The 18,394-nt window shown below is 42.9% G+C and overlaps 1 protein-coding gene across 3 annotated transcripts in view; it reads right to left on the bottom strand.

The window, feature by feature from the left end:
• TP53BP2 (tumor protein p53 binding protein 2) overlaps positions 1-17,864 on the bottom strand; it is a 66,412-nt gene extending 48,548 nt beyond the window's left edge. For 2 of the 3 annotated variants that reach the window (XM_043485955.1, XM_043485956.1), the window contains exon 1: positions 17,511-17,864. In XM_043485955.1, coding sequence (XP_043341890.1) covers positions 17,511-17,537 — 27 coding nt within the window. In that variant the 5' untranslated portion in view covers positions 17,538-17,864. Of the gene's footprint in view, positions 1-6,281; positions 6,672-17,510 lie in introns of those variants that run through there. The other variant, XM_043485957.1, reaches the window with a different exon arrangement.
• Between the last annotated feature and the right edge of the window lie 530 nt (positions 17,865-18,394).

Below are 18,394 nucleotides of genomic sequence, written 5' to 3'. Positions count from 1 at the left end.
TGATGCATACTACACATAGATGAACTCTGAGAACACTATACTAAGTGACAGAAGTCAGGCACAAAAAGAAACACCACAATATTCAAATCCATAGAGACAAAAAGTCGATTAATGTTTACCAGGGGTTGGGGGGACGGGGAACAGCGTGTGACCCTAGAGGATGTTTTTCTCTAAGGTGATGAAGATGTTCCAGAATTACTGGCAGTTAACATTGTGAATATACTAAAAAAAACCAAAACACTGAATTAGATACTTTATAGGGTGAATTTTATGGTATGTGAATTATATCACAATTTTAAATGCCCACTACATGCTTACTATGTGAGAGATACAAAAATCTCTTAAGGGAAACAAAATTTACTCATGAAAAAACTTAATACCAAATTAAGAACAACTTAGTACCAAATTCAGAGAAAGCAATGGCACCCCACTCCAATACTCTTGCCTGGAAAATCCCATGGACGGAGGGACCTGGTAGGCTGCAGTCCGTGGGGTCGCTAAGAGTCGGACGGGACTGAACGACTTCACTTTCACTTTTCACTTTCATGCATTGGAGAAGGAAATGGCAACCCACTCCAGTATTCTTGCCTGGAGAATCCCAGGGATGGGGAAGCCTGGTGGGCTGCCGTCTATGGGGTCGCACAGAGTCGGACATGACTGAAGTGACTTAGCAGCAGCAGCAGTACCAAATTACATGAGTGGGGCTGTAGATAAAATGAAAATTTAAAAAAAAAAAAAAATGAAAATTCAGAAAGGAGAAAGATGAATGTGATCTGAGGCAGACTGAGGTTTCAGCAAACAGGCATAAATTAATGGCAAGCATAAAGAAGGAAATTCTGGGTTTCCCAGGAGGCGCCAGGGCTAAAGAACCTGCCTACCAATGGAGGAGACAGAAGGGAGGTGGGCTGGATCCCTGGGTAGGGAAGATCCCCTGGAGTAGGAAATGGCAACCCACTCCAGTATTCTTGCCTGGAGGATCCCATGGACAGAGGAGCCTGGCAGGTTACCGTCCACAGGGTCACAAAGAGTTGGACACGACTGAAACGGCTTAGCAAGCATGTATGCATAAAGAAAAAATAAAAAAGAAAAATAATAATCTATAGTAACCTTACTTCTAAAAATGCCATCTTTTCCTGACTCTTTCGATTTCTGAAAACACCATATTCTCAAGAAAACAAAGTCTCCCTGAGCTCCTTTCCTGTAAGGAAGAAAGGAGAATAGAGTTTCCTGGAGTCAAATCGCCTGGGAGGCTACTGTGAGAAACTTGGTTATTCTCACTGACTCACAAATGTGTTCCTGGGAACTTGTGACGTAAGTTATTTTCATCATGAGCACAACAATAATCAGATCAAAACAACACATCAGCTTTTACAGCTGAACCTGCAGCTATGAGGACGATAAATTGCTGGGGCATCTGAAAATGCTCAGTCTAGCTTGGAAGGAATAGAAGAGATGGCTTTTCTTCCCCTGATACCAGGTCAGCCCTTCCCATTGACAGAGACATGGACTGTTCACTTCTTCCCAACTTGCACATCAAGAACTTCATGTTTTTAAAAAGCAGTAAAGCATCAAATCTAATATATACTTAGGAGCAGAGGCTCTCACAGACAGACCATAGGGCAATACGAAAGGTAAAACACGGAGTGGGAAGGATAAATGTAAACTAAAAACAATGAGGCATCACTTACAACTATTAAATTAGTCTGTGATTAAAAGGTAAGATCCAACAGAGATGAGACTGATTCATTCAAAGATATAATGATGGTACTAAAAATTGTTAAAAATCCCACTTGGAAAGTAAAGTGTATCATGTTATCAAAACCTGTAAATTTACATATACCCCATAAATTACCCTTACAGAAATAACTGAAATGAAGAAAAACTGTAAATGGCTGAAGATTTTTCACTGTGGTGTTAAGAGCTATAAACACTAAGATAGGAAACTAACATCCAATAAGTTAAGCATGGAAAAGTAAGGCAAAATACAGTTGCTGGAGGGACTATGACCCAGGTACCAACTACTGTAAGTACAGTGTTAGAAAATGGTAAGATAAGGTTACAAAATAGTAATATTAAGTTGTAGATTTTAACCATTTAAAACAAATGGATAGGACTTCCCTGGTGGTCCAGTGGTTAAGACTCCACTTCCACTGTAAGGGGCACAGGTTTGATTCCTCGTTAGGGAACCAAAATCCCACCTGCTGCATGGAGGAGCCAAAAAATAAAAATTAAACATATGGACACAGGAACTGTCTTGTACAGAATATGTAAGAGAAATCTGGTATTAGGAGATCAGGTATAGACATCACTTTATATTCGTTCAAATATCAATGTTAATCTAGTTTTACAATAACGTACAATTTAAAAGTATACATAACACAAATCAAACTGTGATAATGTGAAAATATTTCCCTAAAAATAGTAAATAAGATTTGATTCTTAAAGTGATCAATCTGAAGAGAAAGATTCAGGGAAAGATCAAACACCATTACATTAAGTTGCACTAGTCCTCCCCACACGCTCTGCACAGTAATTCATGCCCAAGTCATGTCTGAAGAAGGCTTGCCCTTCCAAAAATCCAAAGTCACAGACAATTTTCATTAAAAAAAAAAGAGATTAAAGATTTATTTTTAAGAGTTCCATTTTAAGAGGACATGTATGCACTGTAACTATAAAGTTACGCTATTAATACAAGGATGACTCATTTCAAAGAGGAATTATTTCAGATTAAAATTTGGAAGACTTTTCCAAGAGGAAATTAAAAAAAAAAAAATTGACCAGGGCATGTATAAGTAATTTACTTTGTGTCACAGGCTAAATTTATTCCTTTGACCGAAAAACCATGTGAAGTTTCACAGAAAGAAAAATAGAACTAAGAGTTTAGGATGTTCCCTGTCATAGAAAGGAATTTAAGCTTTGCAATAAAAGTTTAAGAGTTTTGATTTATAAAATCTCAAATCACTTAGGTTTACCTAAGGGTGGGAAAAAATATATATACATATATATATTTTTTCATATATGAGAAAAAAAATTGTCCTTTAGAGAAAAATGAACAATCTATGAAAAGAGTGACATAAATCCTCCCCAATCTTACAACTCACAGGAAACTCACCATAGGGACAATCAGATAATAATGCTAGTAGTGAGATTAGAGAAAAGTCAAGATGATTTTTGTATTTAATAATTCCTCTATGGAGACAGAAATGTAATGAAGGAAGGAAGACCCCAGACTACCTTCTAGAAGAGGATGCTGCTACTAGGCTTCCTATAACCTGGTCAAGACAAAGACCTCTCTCAACACTAAGATACACAGAAAGGGGTTAGGAAACAACCACCACCACCAAAGCTTCTTTCAGTCTCTCAAACACACAGAGCCATTCAGCCCACCTATGGCTTCCACCCCGAGAAAGGGGTCAGAAATGAGATGCAGATCATTCCAATCTTCCAGCATTTTCAGCCTCCTGCTCCTCAGGGACCTCGCCGTCTTCTCCCGTGGTAACCCTGCTCCAGGGGCCATGAACCAGGAACACGGGGCGGCTCGCTTGGCTCCCTGACTTGGACATGCTCCATCCCGAGGGTGGGCTGGGCTGCCCTCCTTCTGCAGGCGGTATGCTGCCCAGTCACCCCGCCTGGACGACCCCGCCGCCTGTCCCCAGCGGTTCAGTGGGCACCCCGACAGAGGTCTCCACGACGTCTCCCTCAGGAGCAGCGGGGACACTAAGTCTTTGAGTCCTTTCCCTCAGAGACACTCTCCAGCCTCCCTGATGATCAGTCCAGCCTTGCTACAGCTATCGGACGATCACTGCTGACAGAGGCTTATTATGAGCCATCTCTCCTGCCCAGAGTTTACTCCTGAGGCCATTAAACTGCTTTATAAAATCTTCATCAATTACCATGGGTTACATCTACTAATGTTCCATTAAAGATCAATGATATTTAAACCTACTTCTACACTAAGTATATCACGTATTCACTAAATGTACTGCATTTTGCTCATGTAATACTTTAAACATCAGCCCATTAGTTTCTATCAGACATGTGAGTTATTTAAAGAAAAATCCAGGACTTCCCTGTCGGTTCAGTGGGTAAGATTCCACAATTCTCAACCTAGATGTCCTTCTAGAGATGAATGGATAAAGAAGATGTGGCACATATATACAATGGAATATTACACTCAGCCATAGAAAGAACCACTTTGAGTCACTTCTAGTGAGGTGGATGAACCTAGAGTCTGTTATACAGAGTGAAGTCAGAAAAAGAAAAACAAATATTGTATATCAACACATATATATGGAATCTAGAAAAGTGGTATTGATGAACCTATCCACAGGGAGGGAATGGAGGAGACACAGATGTAGAGACCGGACTCATGGACACAGTAGGGGAAAGAGAAAGTGGGATGAACAGAGAAAGCAGCATAGACATATATACACTATCATGTGTAAAACAGAGAGCTGGTGAAAAGCTGTTGTATGTAACACAGGGAGCCCAGGCTGGTGCTCTGTGATGACCTAGAGGGATGGGATGCAGGGAGAGGAGGATGGCTCAAGATGGAGGTGACATATGTGTAACTATGGCTGATGTCTGCTGTTGTATGGCAGAAACCAACACAACACTGTAAAGTAATTTTCCTCCAATTAAAAAACAAATTAAAAGAAGAAAAAAAAAAAAGACTCCAAGCTTCCACAGCAGGGGGCATGGGTTCCAGCTCTCATCAGGGAACTAAGATCCTGCATGCCACATGGTGTGGCCAAAAAGTTTTTTAAATAAAATGAAATAAATAAATTTTTAAAATAGAAAGGATTCATTAAAAAGAAAGAAAAACCATAAAATGGTATTCAAAGGATTTCTTTATATCATAAACTATTTCTTTGGTCACTAGAGCAAATGAGTAGAATCTAGAAATCAATGACACAAACTTGAACAGTTAAAAAAGTTCACCACACATGGTATTTCCTAGCCATTCATTCAGGATCATCTAGAGTACATAATCATTTTCTGAGACAACTACCATTCTGAGAAAAATGACACAGTAAATATGAAGTGGCTACTTTAATAGCGGGAAAAAAATTCATTACATACTGAAAAAGAGCTGGTTTTAGATGTCTGATTACATAACCACTTCATCTACAGAAGCAGAGAACAGTCACCTCCCCTGAGACAGACAGTCTTGTCTCATTAACGTCAGTCATTCAAAAGGAGCTCCTGGTTTGGTTTCCTCTCAATTCCATCTTCTTGTTGATTTCAACTTCTTTCATTCACCCATCCATTGGGATTTACTGAGAACGTAAACTGGGAACGTCACAGTCACACTGTGAACACAGTGATGGGAAAGCCTGAATTTTTCAGGGCGGAGAGAAGAGACTGATAAAAGACAAATGAACACAATAAAAGGTGACTGACAGAGAAAGATGCAGGTGATGGCAGGACATGCCTAATCACAGTGAGGGAAGGAGCAGCTGAACCGAGGCTGAAGGAGCCAGCCTCTAGAAACATCCAGCGAAGACATTCCAGGCAACAACCCTGAGCTAGGAACAGGCTTGGTCTGTGCCGTGACCAAGAAGAAGGCCAGTGTATCAGGAATATAGGCACGTATGAACAAGGACGGACAGATAAACAGCTGATGAAGGGCCTTGAGCTCAAGTATAAGGGATGCAGGCTAAAGAATAAGGGACATCACTAGAGTAGTTCTCAAAGCATGGTCCCCAGACCAACAGGATCAGCATCGCCTGGGAACTTGCCAGAAATAGAAAGTCTCAGGCCCCCACCTAGACCTCCCAAATCAGAAAACCTTGGGGTAGGCACCAGCAATCCCACTGAAGTCTGAGAACCACTGCATTGGGGCTTATAAGCAGAGATGTAACATGAAACTAAATTTCTGGGTAAATGAACTACAGCATTAGTTCTTTCCCCAATAGATAACAGCAGTGCATATTAACCTGTATAGTGTATATTAACTGTTAAAATGTCAATGGTTAACCCAGTAACAATCAAAACTTCAGACTTTTAAACCTGTAACTTACTTGTACATCAACTATACTTCAAAAAAAAAAAAAATCAGATTCATATACAGTGATATTCTATCTTTGCATATTTTTAATTTCAAGGAATTTCCAACCAATTATAATAAATATAAAGACCTAAAACATAGAAGTTATCTGCTCCACAGTCACAGCCTCAAATCACCAAATGAGAAATCTAAAAGGATTATTATTACTCCAGAAGGAATAATTCAAAACCATAAAATTGCCTCCAGCCCTGTCCCTCCCACAGACACGCACCTCCAGTCAGAAGGAAGTTTTCTCTCTGCTCCTCAGACGACTGTTCACACCATAGTTGTCTGGATCCCGGTCTTATCTGTCTTACTGGTCTACAAATTCCTTTGGTACAGAAGTTCTGGTCCTCAAATGCTTCCTCCCAGTTTTTCTCCTCCCCCGAAAAACACAATCTCCATATATGACACACAGCAAATCTGAGTATGTGATTGTTCAACTGAACCGATACTGTGGCTCAGAGACTCAAAGTTCCCCGGACAACAGGAACGTGAACAGGAAACAGATGTGAACAGCATGTTCACGTCATCAGGCATAAGAAGTGTTTATACGTGAACTCGCGGCGTAACTTCAAAGTGAGTTTTCTCAGAGTCAGACCATGTCTCAAGGGAAGAAAACAAAGCATTCTGCTTACTTTAGGATAACCTAAGAAATCTTTTCTCTCCTTTTCAACTATGCCAGAAGCCTGATTTAGGCCAGATTTCAAATTCCAAAACATCTACCAAAGTAGCTCACTTGAAGCTACTCTGCTTTCAATGTCTGCCATAAATAAACAACAAAATAAAAGAACTAAATAAATATACTCAACTAGTTAATTCTCCATCCCTACCTCAACCCTTCTGTATAAGCTTCATGTTGCCTTATACAAACCTAGAAAGCATATTAGAAAGCAGAGACATTACTTTGCTGACAAAGGTCTGTATAGTCAAAGCTTTCTTCTAAGCCGAGCACTGCTGTCTTAGGAGCATGTCTTATTTTACACAAAGGCACCATTATAGACTTCATTCTATCTTCTGCTTTTATTCACTAAGCATTGTATTTTTTAACAATTTTTATTGGAGTATAGTTGATTTCCCATGCTGTGTTAGTTTTACGTTTACAGCAAAGTGAATCTGTTATACATATTACATATATCCACTCTTTTTGAGATTCTTTTTCCATATAGGTCATTACAGACCTCTGGAAAAAGTTCCCTAGAGTTCCCTGTAAGCATCATATTTTTAAGATCCATGCAGGATGGCCTAAGTACACCAATCCACTGCTTCTAGTTCTTTCCTTTCTACCTGGCGGTCTGCTAGGGAAGTGGTCCTCTATGTTCAAAGATTTCACCTCTGTGAAATTTCTCCCAACAGTGGACATATATTTAAAGGGGCAAGCACTACCCTCCCCAAGGAAAATTAAAACTGAGAACATTCACTCGCCCGAACAACATTTATGAAATGCCACTGTGTGTCAAACACTGCTCAGTGTTAGAAACACAAAGATTAGAGGATGGGTCACACCCTCAGGCCGCACACAGCAGAGCACAAGCGCCCCGCCAACACGTGACAGCCGGAGCACTTCCTGGTGGAGGCTCAGATGACGGCCAGTGAGAACAGGAAAAAAAACCACCCCTCTCAAGGAATACTGCTGAACCGCAAAGGGTAGGCTGAGTCAGACAAGCAGGAACAGGGCTGTCCGGGCAGAAAAACGACACACTTGAGGCACAGCGGCGCGAGGAAACCCGGCGTGCTGTCGTCACCGCAGCCCTGGAACTGCTGAAACAGGAAGGTGGGAGGACAAACAGAAGGGACAGGTCACCTCTCAGCCCCTGAGTCACAGCTGTGCCGCAGAAACTCGGAACACACACGACTCATTTTACACTGACAATTATGGCCCAGTCAGACGGCGCAGAGCAGGCGATGGATGTCAATGTACAAGAAGGTGCAACTCAATCTGAGCAGGAGGAAATCGGCTCATCAGGCCCCACAGACAGTCCTAACGCAGGGTCCCTTGGGAGTATGAAGGAGGCGGTGAGCAGGTCTTCCCCAACCGCCCTGCAATCCTGAAGGAAGGCCGGCTGAGCAGGGCGAAGGGGACTGCCCTTCTGCCAGGCATGAAGCAACACACTGCTTACTTTCCCTCCGAGGAGGGTGCTGGGTATGAAGTGCTGACTTGCTCCATGTTTTGAGTCTTTCGATCACGTCCCTTCCCCACTGAGAGGCCAATATTCTACAGGTGTATCCGGACACAAAAAAGGCGGCAATCCACTGGGCCAGATGATAAAGAAACTTTGGATCTAGCTAAGGAGTTTATGTTGGTATGCTATAGGTAATACAAGCCAGTCTTGAAGAATTCTGGACAGGGCAAGCGACAGATGCTATCTCAGATCACCGTGGAAGTAGTGTGGAGATGGACTGACGGGGTGAAGGACAGTAAAAGTAAGAAGATAGATAAGGAGAGGATCACCCCCTCCAGGCAGGAGAGGGGTAACACAGAAGAAGAGCACCAGGGGCTAGAGAGGAGGAGTCCAGGACATAGTGATGAAACTGTCATGGGAGAAAATGGAAGAACGGATGGAATGCAGGATAACATCCAGGTCTCTTAGTGACCAAAAGCAGCGATCAAAACCTACCAGAGAAAGGATCCTATTTAACTTTAAAATTAGTATCCAAAATACTACCCCTTTCCAAATCAACAAATTACAAGAAAAATAATGATAACCTGTGCTGTGCTTAGTCGCTCAGTCGTGTCTGACTCTTTGTGACCCCGTGGACTGTAGCCCACCAGGCTCCTCTGTCCATGGGGATTCTCCAGGCAAGAATACTGGAGTGGGTTGCCATGCCCTCTTCCAGGGGATCTTCCCAACCCAGGTCTCCATATTGCAGGCAGATTCTTAACCTTCAGAGCCACCAGGGAAACCCAGTAATAACCTACACGTCACAAATTATCAATAGCTAGCAGTTAGCAACTAGATATTTCTGTGGTACAGAAAAACATTGACAAGAAGAGACCCCTTCTAGAATTTAAGTCAGCTCTGATTTCAATTTCCTAGGTCATTGGCTGTTTTGTATCTCTGTCAATAAAATGAAGATTATCACTGATTTAAAAAAAAAAAAGGGTGAAGGAACTTGTAGGTGAAAGCACTTGAAGCTTCCAAAGTAGATGATCACAGGGTTGAAGGCACAGTTGTTGTAAAATACTTGTAGGGTTAAGGCATCTACAAGGAACTGATGTGCACGCACAGTGACAGAAGGCTTTCTCTAAAGCTCTGCAGAGCTCTCTAAGGATGTAACAAGTCTGGTTTCTCTCGAGTCCCACAGGAGGAGCTTGTGGACATGCAGTAACCCTGCCCAACCCTGTCCTGATCTTATGCCCAACGCTGGGGTAAGATCAACCATTCTTTCATCCCTGGGGCTTCTGAACGCCTAAAGCAAGTCACACACTGCATGGACTGAGTTCACAGCTAGTTCACATTAACTGCTGGGCCCTCGCAGTATATGATAAAGCTTTTATCCATCTTTTGTGGTTTTCTGTTGTCTTCCTACCATGAAGGCTGTCAGGCTCCCCTCACCTTTCCCAGTTCTTTGGCTGTGGCACCTCCATAATCTGTTCTCACACAGCAATGGAGGCATCTTTTCTAATCTCTCCTTTATGTCATTTTTACTGCTTAGAACTTGTCCAGGGGCTGTTACATCCCTTCCCGTGACAACTGAACTCTTCACCCCGGCCCAGGAAACCCTACACGCTGCACTTCTCCACCTCTACTCCGGTCACTGGCTCCCAACCACTAAGCTCCAGCCTCAGAGTCCCCGTTGCTTCCTCCAGGCCCTTGCACCAGCCCCTGGGAATTCTGCCTACTTGATATGTTGCTGTTGTTTTTCAGTCACTAAGTCATGTCCGATTCTGCAACCCCATGGACTGCAGCACACCAGGCCTCCCTATCACTATCTCTCGGGGTTTGCTCAAACTCATGTCCATTGAGTCGATGATACCATCTAACCATCTCATCCTCTGTCGTCCCCTTCTCCTCCTGCCCTCAATCTTTCCCAGCATCAATGTCTTTTCAGATGAGTCAGTTCTTCACATCAGGTGGCCAAAGTATTGGAGCTTCAAATTCAGCATCAGTCCTTCAAATGAATACTCAGGGTTGATTTCCTTTAGGATGGACTGGTTGGATCTCCTTGCAGTCCAAGGGACTCTCAAGAGTCTTCTCCAACAGTTCAAAACCATCAATTCTTTGGCACTCAGCCTTCATTAAGGTCCAACTCTCACATCTGTACATGACTACTGGAAAAACCATAGCTTTGACTATATGGACCTTTGTCAGCAAAGTAGTGTCTCTGCTTTTTAATATGCTGTCTAGGTTTATCATAGCTTGCTGCTCCTCCCACAAATCTGCAGAGGTCTCAGCCATGATGTCACTTCCCTGACCACCAATCTGCAGCAGCCATCCTAGTTACATGATGCTGTTTAAATCCTACATAAATCTCCTTTTGTTTCTACTTTCCATATCCTCCCCACTCCAAGCCTCCCACTAAGCTTCAAGAAAGGTATGCTCCTTGAAAACTGTCATCTTCTCTCCTGTATCCATGGCACTTAGAACAGTGCCTAGAATATAGTGGATGTTCATTACACACTTACTGAACAGATGTTGTCCCCAAAAGGCCATCCAGAAACAATCAGCAGGTTAATGAGAAAGAATGAAGACCACTGATTTAATATGATTTCATTCCATACCAGTCTCCAGTTTATTTCCAATAAATTCATCTGATTAAATGGAATCACTCTTCCTCACTATACACATCCCCCTGGGGCAGCAAGGGGAGATGCTGTCACTTCACCCTCATCCAGAGATTCTGCCAGCAGTGGGCATTTCTGCAAGTCACAGATTCACCTCTCAAGCCCCCGGAAATGACTGCACAACAAGGATGGCAACCTCACAGCAGACTCTCTAGCTCCCTGCCCTCCGTGGCTCTCAACCACCTAGGCCACTCTGACCCTTACTCTCCTACCTCACAACTTTCACACCCTGTTTAAACACACCATCAAAAGCAAGATTATCCGATACCCCTCAGACAGAAGGCAATTGTTTTAAAGAAAGAAGGAAAAAAAAAAGGAATCAGAATCATTACACCCTTTCTCTCTCCCAGCTGATGAGAAAGAGTCGAGATCTCTATGGAAGCATTAAAGGTAGAAAAAAATAATAGTCACTGAGCCATTTCCTTCGCACAGGGTGAGGTCAGCGCCACATCAGCCGAAACTTGACAAGAGAACCACTCACCAATCTTCTCACCCAGTCTGGATTTACATGTGGGAAGATAGCTCTGTTTTCCTCTTTCTAAGTCAAAAATGATTATAGTTATGCTCTGTAAAGCAGTATTTGAAGTTGTCATTAGTCAAAAGAATATGCGACTATTGTCTTGATAAGTATACAGAAACATTCTAGAGCATTTCTTCACAGGTGCACCTGATTTGCGTCTCATTTCTGCCAAGTGACCCAGGGTAAATTACTAAAACCCTCTGGGCTTCAAATTCTTTATCTGTTATATGAGAAGGGGGAAGCCTTGCTTCACAGGCTCAAAACGGGATTATCTGAGATGAGCAGCCCAACAGAGGGGCAGGTGTTGGGCACACAAGGGGTTCCAGCAGAAGCTCCCTCTCCACCCTGGGTGGGAAACGAAAGCATGGGGCTTTCAACCACACTGGTTGACAGAGAAATTATTCTTTCCACCATGGAAGATTAGTACACTGTCTGGACCATTTCTTATTATTACCACTAGCAATTTAAAGTCATATTTTACAATAGTTTACTCCTTATGGTTTTCTATTACTTTTCTAAACTTGGTCTTAAGGATTTCTGGTTGAAATGTTTGAAATTTAAATAAATAGTACCAAGTCATAAATATGTTTCTAGAACAACCACTGAAGTATGCATTTCAAAAGGTAAAATTCAGTATTTATTGGTCCCGTGAAGATTTTCAAAGAAAATCTGGTTCCGTTAACCCAATGAATCATTTGTTTTTGGATAAATTTTAAGCAGAAAAAAGCTAAAAATGGCCACAGTCGCAGAGTCTGTGACGCTACTTTTCCTACACAGGCTCTAACTATGTTGAGAATTTGCATTTCTTTGATAAGAGAGTTTTCCTCTGATAAAAGAGTATGCAGAATGTTTTCAGAATCACCGCGTCCTTAATGCTCAGTGCTCCTGAAAGCTCTCCTATTGACTAAGACTTCTCAGCTCTCCCCAACAAGATGAAAAATTTTACCGTCACACCTACCACTCCAGCGTAAGTATACCTCTCACAAAGTCTGTCATCTGTGTTTGCTTTTCTCAATGACATCTGATTAAAAGAAAATGTTCTGTTCAGTACCTGCTTTCAGTACCGTGAAAAAAGAAAAAGAAGTATTTAAATAATGTTTGACTTGAAAAAGTGGCATGAGCTGAAAAGAACACTCTGGATTCCTGAATTCTTCTATCCCATTCTTCATGTTCTTTGCAGTACTTGTAAGTAGAAGGGCTGGTGAGAGGTTTACAGTGGTATTGTTGTTTAATCGCTCAGTTGTGTCTAACTCTGCGACCCTAGGGATTGCAGCATGCCAGGCTTCCCTGTCCTTCACTATCTCTGGGAGTTTGCTCAAACTCACATCCATTCAGTCAATGATGCCGTCCAACCATCTCACCCTCTGTTGTCCCCTTCTCCTGCCCTCAATCTTTCCCAGCATCAGGGTCTTTTCCAATGAGTTGGCTCTTCACATCAGGTGGCCAAAGTATTGGAGATTCATCATCAGTCCTTCCAATGAATATTCAGGTTGATTCAGAGGTTTATGGTACATGATGGAAATCATACCAACATGTATTGGTACGCTGTTACCCTATATGAACTAGAAAGAGGCTGGACCTCACATGAGCTGCAAGAATGGCTCAGTGTTAAGTTCACTTTAGAAAGACTTTTTAAGAAGTCTCGCATACTATGGTAGATTACCAAGAGATAAAGGTCTACAGTGTTCCTTAAAAGCTCCAGAAAAGAGAGGTTTTGTTTTCTTGTTTTTACCATCTGCTGCTGGGGGGCAGGGAACATGAAGACGGAGAGAAAACAGTTCTTCCTAGAAGCAGTGTATGAATAAATGACCCCCTGTGTCCCTCTCAGATAAGTTCTAAGTTAATTTTTAAAATATAAGCAGGTGTATGATTGTGCTACAGTTCTTTATAAAGTCTAAATCCAGTTTCTCTGAAACAGGTAAAAATACAGAAATTGTTAAATACTTTTCAGCTTTTAATTAGTGTAGCAGAAGTCACAAGAAACAAATTTCACTACAGCACAGGAAATGTGAGATACTTTGCACATTTTCTTTTAAATAGATGATTTGTTTAACAACCTTTGAGAATTATAATTCTATAGAGAACCTACCTTAAACTTTACTCTGCAATAAAACCTAAGCTAACGGACTACGTTACTTCTCAACAACAGGAATTCTTTCAGAACATGGTATAATCATAATAATACAATGTTCTGATGCTATAACTTGAAAGGTTTGTCATTTCAAAATACAATTTCAGTTTGGGAAAGTATGTGCAAATAAAACCAATATATAATACAAATAATACTTTAAAACATGAAAATGCAAGTATTTCAGCAGAAGTTAGGCTCTCAGGCTGGGGAACTGACCAAGCTGCCTTTAGAAATACATAAATCCGACTGACCAAGAATCAGACTTCTAAAGGAGCTACTGCAATATCTCATTTTTTTGGTCCCAGACTTCCAAAATTATAAGTTCCAATAATCAGACAATATTTCACAGCGTAATGAAATAGCTAGGTATAATTATGATACCGCTGTAGCATCGAAAGATAAAATGCCATAAACCTAAAAATAAATCATGATTAGTTCAACTGAGCTCTTTAAAATAAGCTATTATTTTCTCGAAAATTTTATCCATATTAGGGCTATGTGATGAAATTCATTTAAACAGAACACTAAATTAAATATTCGGAAAACCCATTCTCCAAGTCATTAGGGATAAACGACCCATTACAATTTCATTTAAAGTATCAATGTTAATGTGAAGCTGCAAATATGGGATTCAAATGGAAGATGCTCCTTTGTGCCCCTTCATCAAACTGACTGCCCTGTCAATACAGTCAGCGGCCACCAGGCATATGTGGCTATTTAGATGTAATTAAAATTAAATTTTTTTTAAAAATTCAATTCCTTGGTCTCATTAGTCCCATTTTAAGTGCAGAAGCTGCAGGTGGCTGGTGGCCACCACACTGGACAGCACAGATACAGTTCATTTTCTATCACAGCTGAATATAAATGCCACATATATGACATCAACCACTGAGACAGGCAAATTCAAGTCCTCTAGCCTTCCACATGGCACTGTGGAACACTGTGTGTGGTTTTGTGAGCAGGTTTTTTTCATTTACCTTTCAGCAGCAGGTACAAACAGAAATTTTTATAAAACTGTATCTAAAAAGAACAGTGAATGCTTTTAGAGTTACTAAGCTCTTTCATAAAAATATTCTTGTTTTGACTACAACGCTTCACAAAATGAAAAGTTTAAAACAGCTGAGAAATGTTGTTTTTAATGATGACTTCCCTTTAGTTGATAAAATACATGAGAATGGCTCATTAAACAGCCATACTGTCAAACTACAAATGACTGTTTCTTTAATGAAGAAAAAGATACAGTGTCAAGTAAGAAGAAGCAATCAGTTTCTCCTCACCAAGTTGTGGAAATATCACAGAACCAGACATACCAACTATGGCAGGTATCTGAAAATGAGTGTAATTATTACACCCTTTTCTGCAGTACCCTATCATTATCTCTACTGTGATTCTCAGCACTTGCCTACTTATTTTTAGTTAGCCTACTAAAATGCATCATCCCCTTCTTGTTTGGGATCCAATTATCACTTCATGTCCCACATGAAAGAAATTCACTTGATTCTCTACCATTTGGTGAGAAAACACATGAACACAATTTATTTGCACAACTTTAATATAATGCAGTCTAAATAGTAAGTTGTTATCTCCAGCATTCCTATAAAAACAATTTTTAAAATGTATTCTTAATGTCACAGAACTGTACATTTAAAAATGGTTAAAACTGTCATTTTTATGTCATGTACATTTCACCCCAACAAGAAAGCATATCAGGGTAATTGTCCACATTCTGAGACTATCCATTTTCCCCTATTAAGCAAAGTGCTTTTTCTGATAAATTGGTTAGAGTTTTTCAAAGTAATAAATTCAAAACCTCACTTGATGATGGAATAAAAATACATATTAAAAGCTAAAGAGAAGAGATATATTTAAGAAAAGTCTTATTTTCAAATATCCCAAATATTACAGGATTAAAGATATAACATGAGGTTAATAAATGAAATTTTGTTTCATATTTTTTATGTGTTGCAAGTATAAGAATCTCCAGTTTAACCTAACCAATACTGCAAATTCAGGAGAAGTTCTTACCTAGCAACTATCCCAAGAGAGGCAAGGAGGCACTAACTGTCTCATAAACAATAACTCTAATCCTCACAACCATCCTAAAGCTAGGTACTACTACTAAAATCCCCATTTTACAGATGGTGAAACAAATCACTAAAAAAGAAAAAAGGCTATGGTCACAAAGGTAGGAGCTGAGCAAATACTGCACATGTCACCACATCATAATGAGTCCTGTTAGATTCTACTGACAGAGTTTCCTTGGTGGCCCAATGGTTAAGAATCTGCCTGCCATTCAGGGGCCAAGGGTTCGATCCCTGGTCCAGGAAGATCCCACATGCCAAGGAGCAGCAAAGTCCGCGTGCCACACTACTGAGGCAGCACTCTAGGGCCTGTGCTCCACAACAAGAGAAGCCACTTCAATGAGAAGCCTATGCACCACAACGAACAGTGGTCCTCGCTCCCAGCAACTAGACAAAGTCCACGGACAGCAAGGAAGACCCGGCACAGTCTAAAGCAAATAAATCTTTTTTTAAAAGAGACTACTGACCTTAGGAAAGGCAATAACCTAAAGAGCTATATAACTTCCTATACATTGTGATGATCTGGTATGTAGTTGGGAGAAGGAAAACTTTCATAAGCATTAAGAAAGGCCGAAGAATACCTTAACATACAACTTATCTTTAAGAAAGAAATCATAACACAACAACTAACACTTGTTGTCTTGCTCCTATTTTAAGAAAAAAAATTCACAAACTGCAAAAGTTATTTTTAGGCAAAGAAATGTAAATCCAAGGAATAAAACATTTTAAGGACAAAATCCCTCACCCTTCTCCATATTTTAAATATTGGTCATTCACGTCACAAACCTAACTTCATAACCAGGTATCAAACTAAAAAAGGACACATAATGCTATTAACACTTTCAAATTCTCTGAATCCTGGCAGGACAAAATATCCCAAACCATCTAAACTCAATTATCAAAAACAATAAATCAAACGTGTCAGGTATGTGAAAGTTTAAGAAACCCTCCCACAACACAAGCTAGGGAGCCAGAAGGTAGTATATTCTGCATCTGTGACTGCATACACACAAAATTTGTCCTCACTCATTCCACAGACTCTCTAAAAGTAAAAGAAAAGTTGTTTCTTTGTTTCCACAAATGAAGCCATAAGAAAACAACGCTCGACTGCAAGATAATCCTGCTTCAATGGCAGAAGTGTAAAGTACATACAATTTGCTAGAGGAAACACACTACTGAAATCTGCATAAGCCACTGCAACCCTCCAGCTTCTGCGACCGTTGAAGAAAATGGGCATTTCAAATGTCTCAAACCTGCTGTTCACCTGTGTGGCCTGGTGGACACGTCGAAAGCCTACGGAGTCTATAAAGAACTCACTAACCCTCTCCAAGGACTCGCTAAACAAGCTGTGGAAACGGTGGGAGCCAGGCAAATGCGTCTTCACTGCGATCAAAAACTTTGAGGCTGCATTTATTCAAATCAGTTTCCAGATAAAAAGAGACTGAGTTGGCCATCACCGATATCAAGATCGAAATTCAACTAAAAACAAAGGTACGCTTTTCGGTATGTGTATTTCACGCCAACTTGAAGTTGTTTTTTGGGTTTTGTTTTGGTTGTTTTTTTTTTTTTAAGACAAAGCAAATAAGATTCCCGGTTCCCTTGTTCTTGACCTTCAGGAACTGCAAAAAAAAAAGTCAGGACCCAGCCAGAGAGAAAAAGAAAAGTTTAGAGTGGCTGCCGCACCGACTCGGGAGCAGTTGCTGGAACCCCTCCCCGCGGTGAGGGTCTCCCCGCTCCCGCACGCGGGAGCTTGGGGTGGGGAGTCTGGAGAATGGAGCCGCTCGCGGGAGGTGAGCTATGCATGGACCACCCGCGACGCGGACTCAGCCCCCCGCCGCCTCCATCCACGGGCTCTGCTGAGGACCCGCACGAAGGCGCGCACCAGACCCCTGCCCGCGACCCCGCACACTTCCGGTCCCGGCCCCTACGGCCAGTCCGCTTACCGGCATCATTTTGGACCCGAACCGCATCGAAGCTGGTGGCGAGATGACTGCCCAGAGCCAAGCGGAGGCGCCCCGGGGTGGGGGGGGTCGCACGGCGCGGGGGAGGGGAGCGCAGAGGGAGGCCGCCCGGAGGCGGCGGACCTGTTGCAAAGAGGCGGCGGGTGGCGGGGAGGCGTGCGGGTTCCCAGAGCTCTCAGTGCGGGCTGGGGCGCCACCGAGCCCCGAGCCCACCTCCGGCCGGGCCCCCCCGTACGTGGCTTTGTCTGCTCGGCGCTCGCCGCGGCCCGGGCTCCCTCCTCGGCTCCGAAACCAACTAATCCCCGGGCCTGGCCCCCGCCGAGCCCGCGCCGGCTCCGCCCCCCGCGCGGGGCCCCGCCCGCGGCGCGCGAGGCGGGGTGGGGGAGGGGAGGCCGCGGGGACGGAGCCGCGCGCGCCTGCGCGGGCCCGCGGCGGGAGGGAGGCCAGGGAGCGGGCGCGCGCCCAGGGCGGCGGGGCCGCGCCGCCTTTATTTGCCTTCGGGATGACAAGTTGCCGGGGGCGCGCGCGGCGGAGCCACCGGAGCGCGCGCGAGCCCGCAGGCGGAGCCGGGGACTGTGAGGCCGCCTCTGGAAGACAAAATAAGGAAAGCGCTGGACGAGCCCCAGGGCTGCGGCCGTCACCTCCCCGCAGTTTCGAACTGGGCCGCGGTGGGGGAAAAGCGGGGGGAGTGGGGGCTGAATCCTGGGCGGAAACTTGGCACCTGGACTGTTCCTCCCCGCGGCACCGCCGCCGGGCTCGGCCGGAGCCAGGCGACCGTACCTCCTGGGAGGACCCAGCCGCGGGGCTGGAGCGGCCGATGTCCCTGGAGGCTCCGGCGACGGCCCGGTCCCAGCAAGATGGAGATC

This window comes from Cervus canadensis, chromosome 13 (genome assembly GCF_019320065.1).
Source record: "Cervus canadensis isolate Bull #8, Minnesota chromosome 13, ASM1932006v1, whole genome shotgun sequence".
Lineage (NCBI taxonomy): Eukaryota > Metazoa > Chordata > Mammalia > Artiodactyla > Cervidae > Cervus > Cervus canadensis.
Note: the sequence above shows the minus strand (reverse complement) of the source record. Positions and strands in the feature narration are given on the sequence as shown.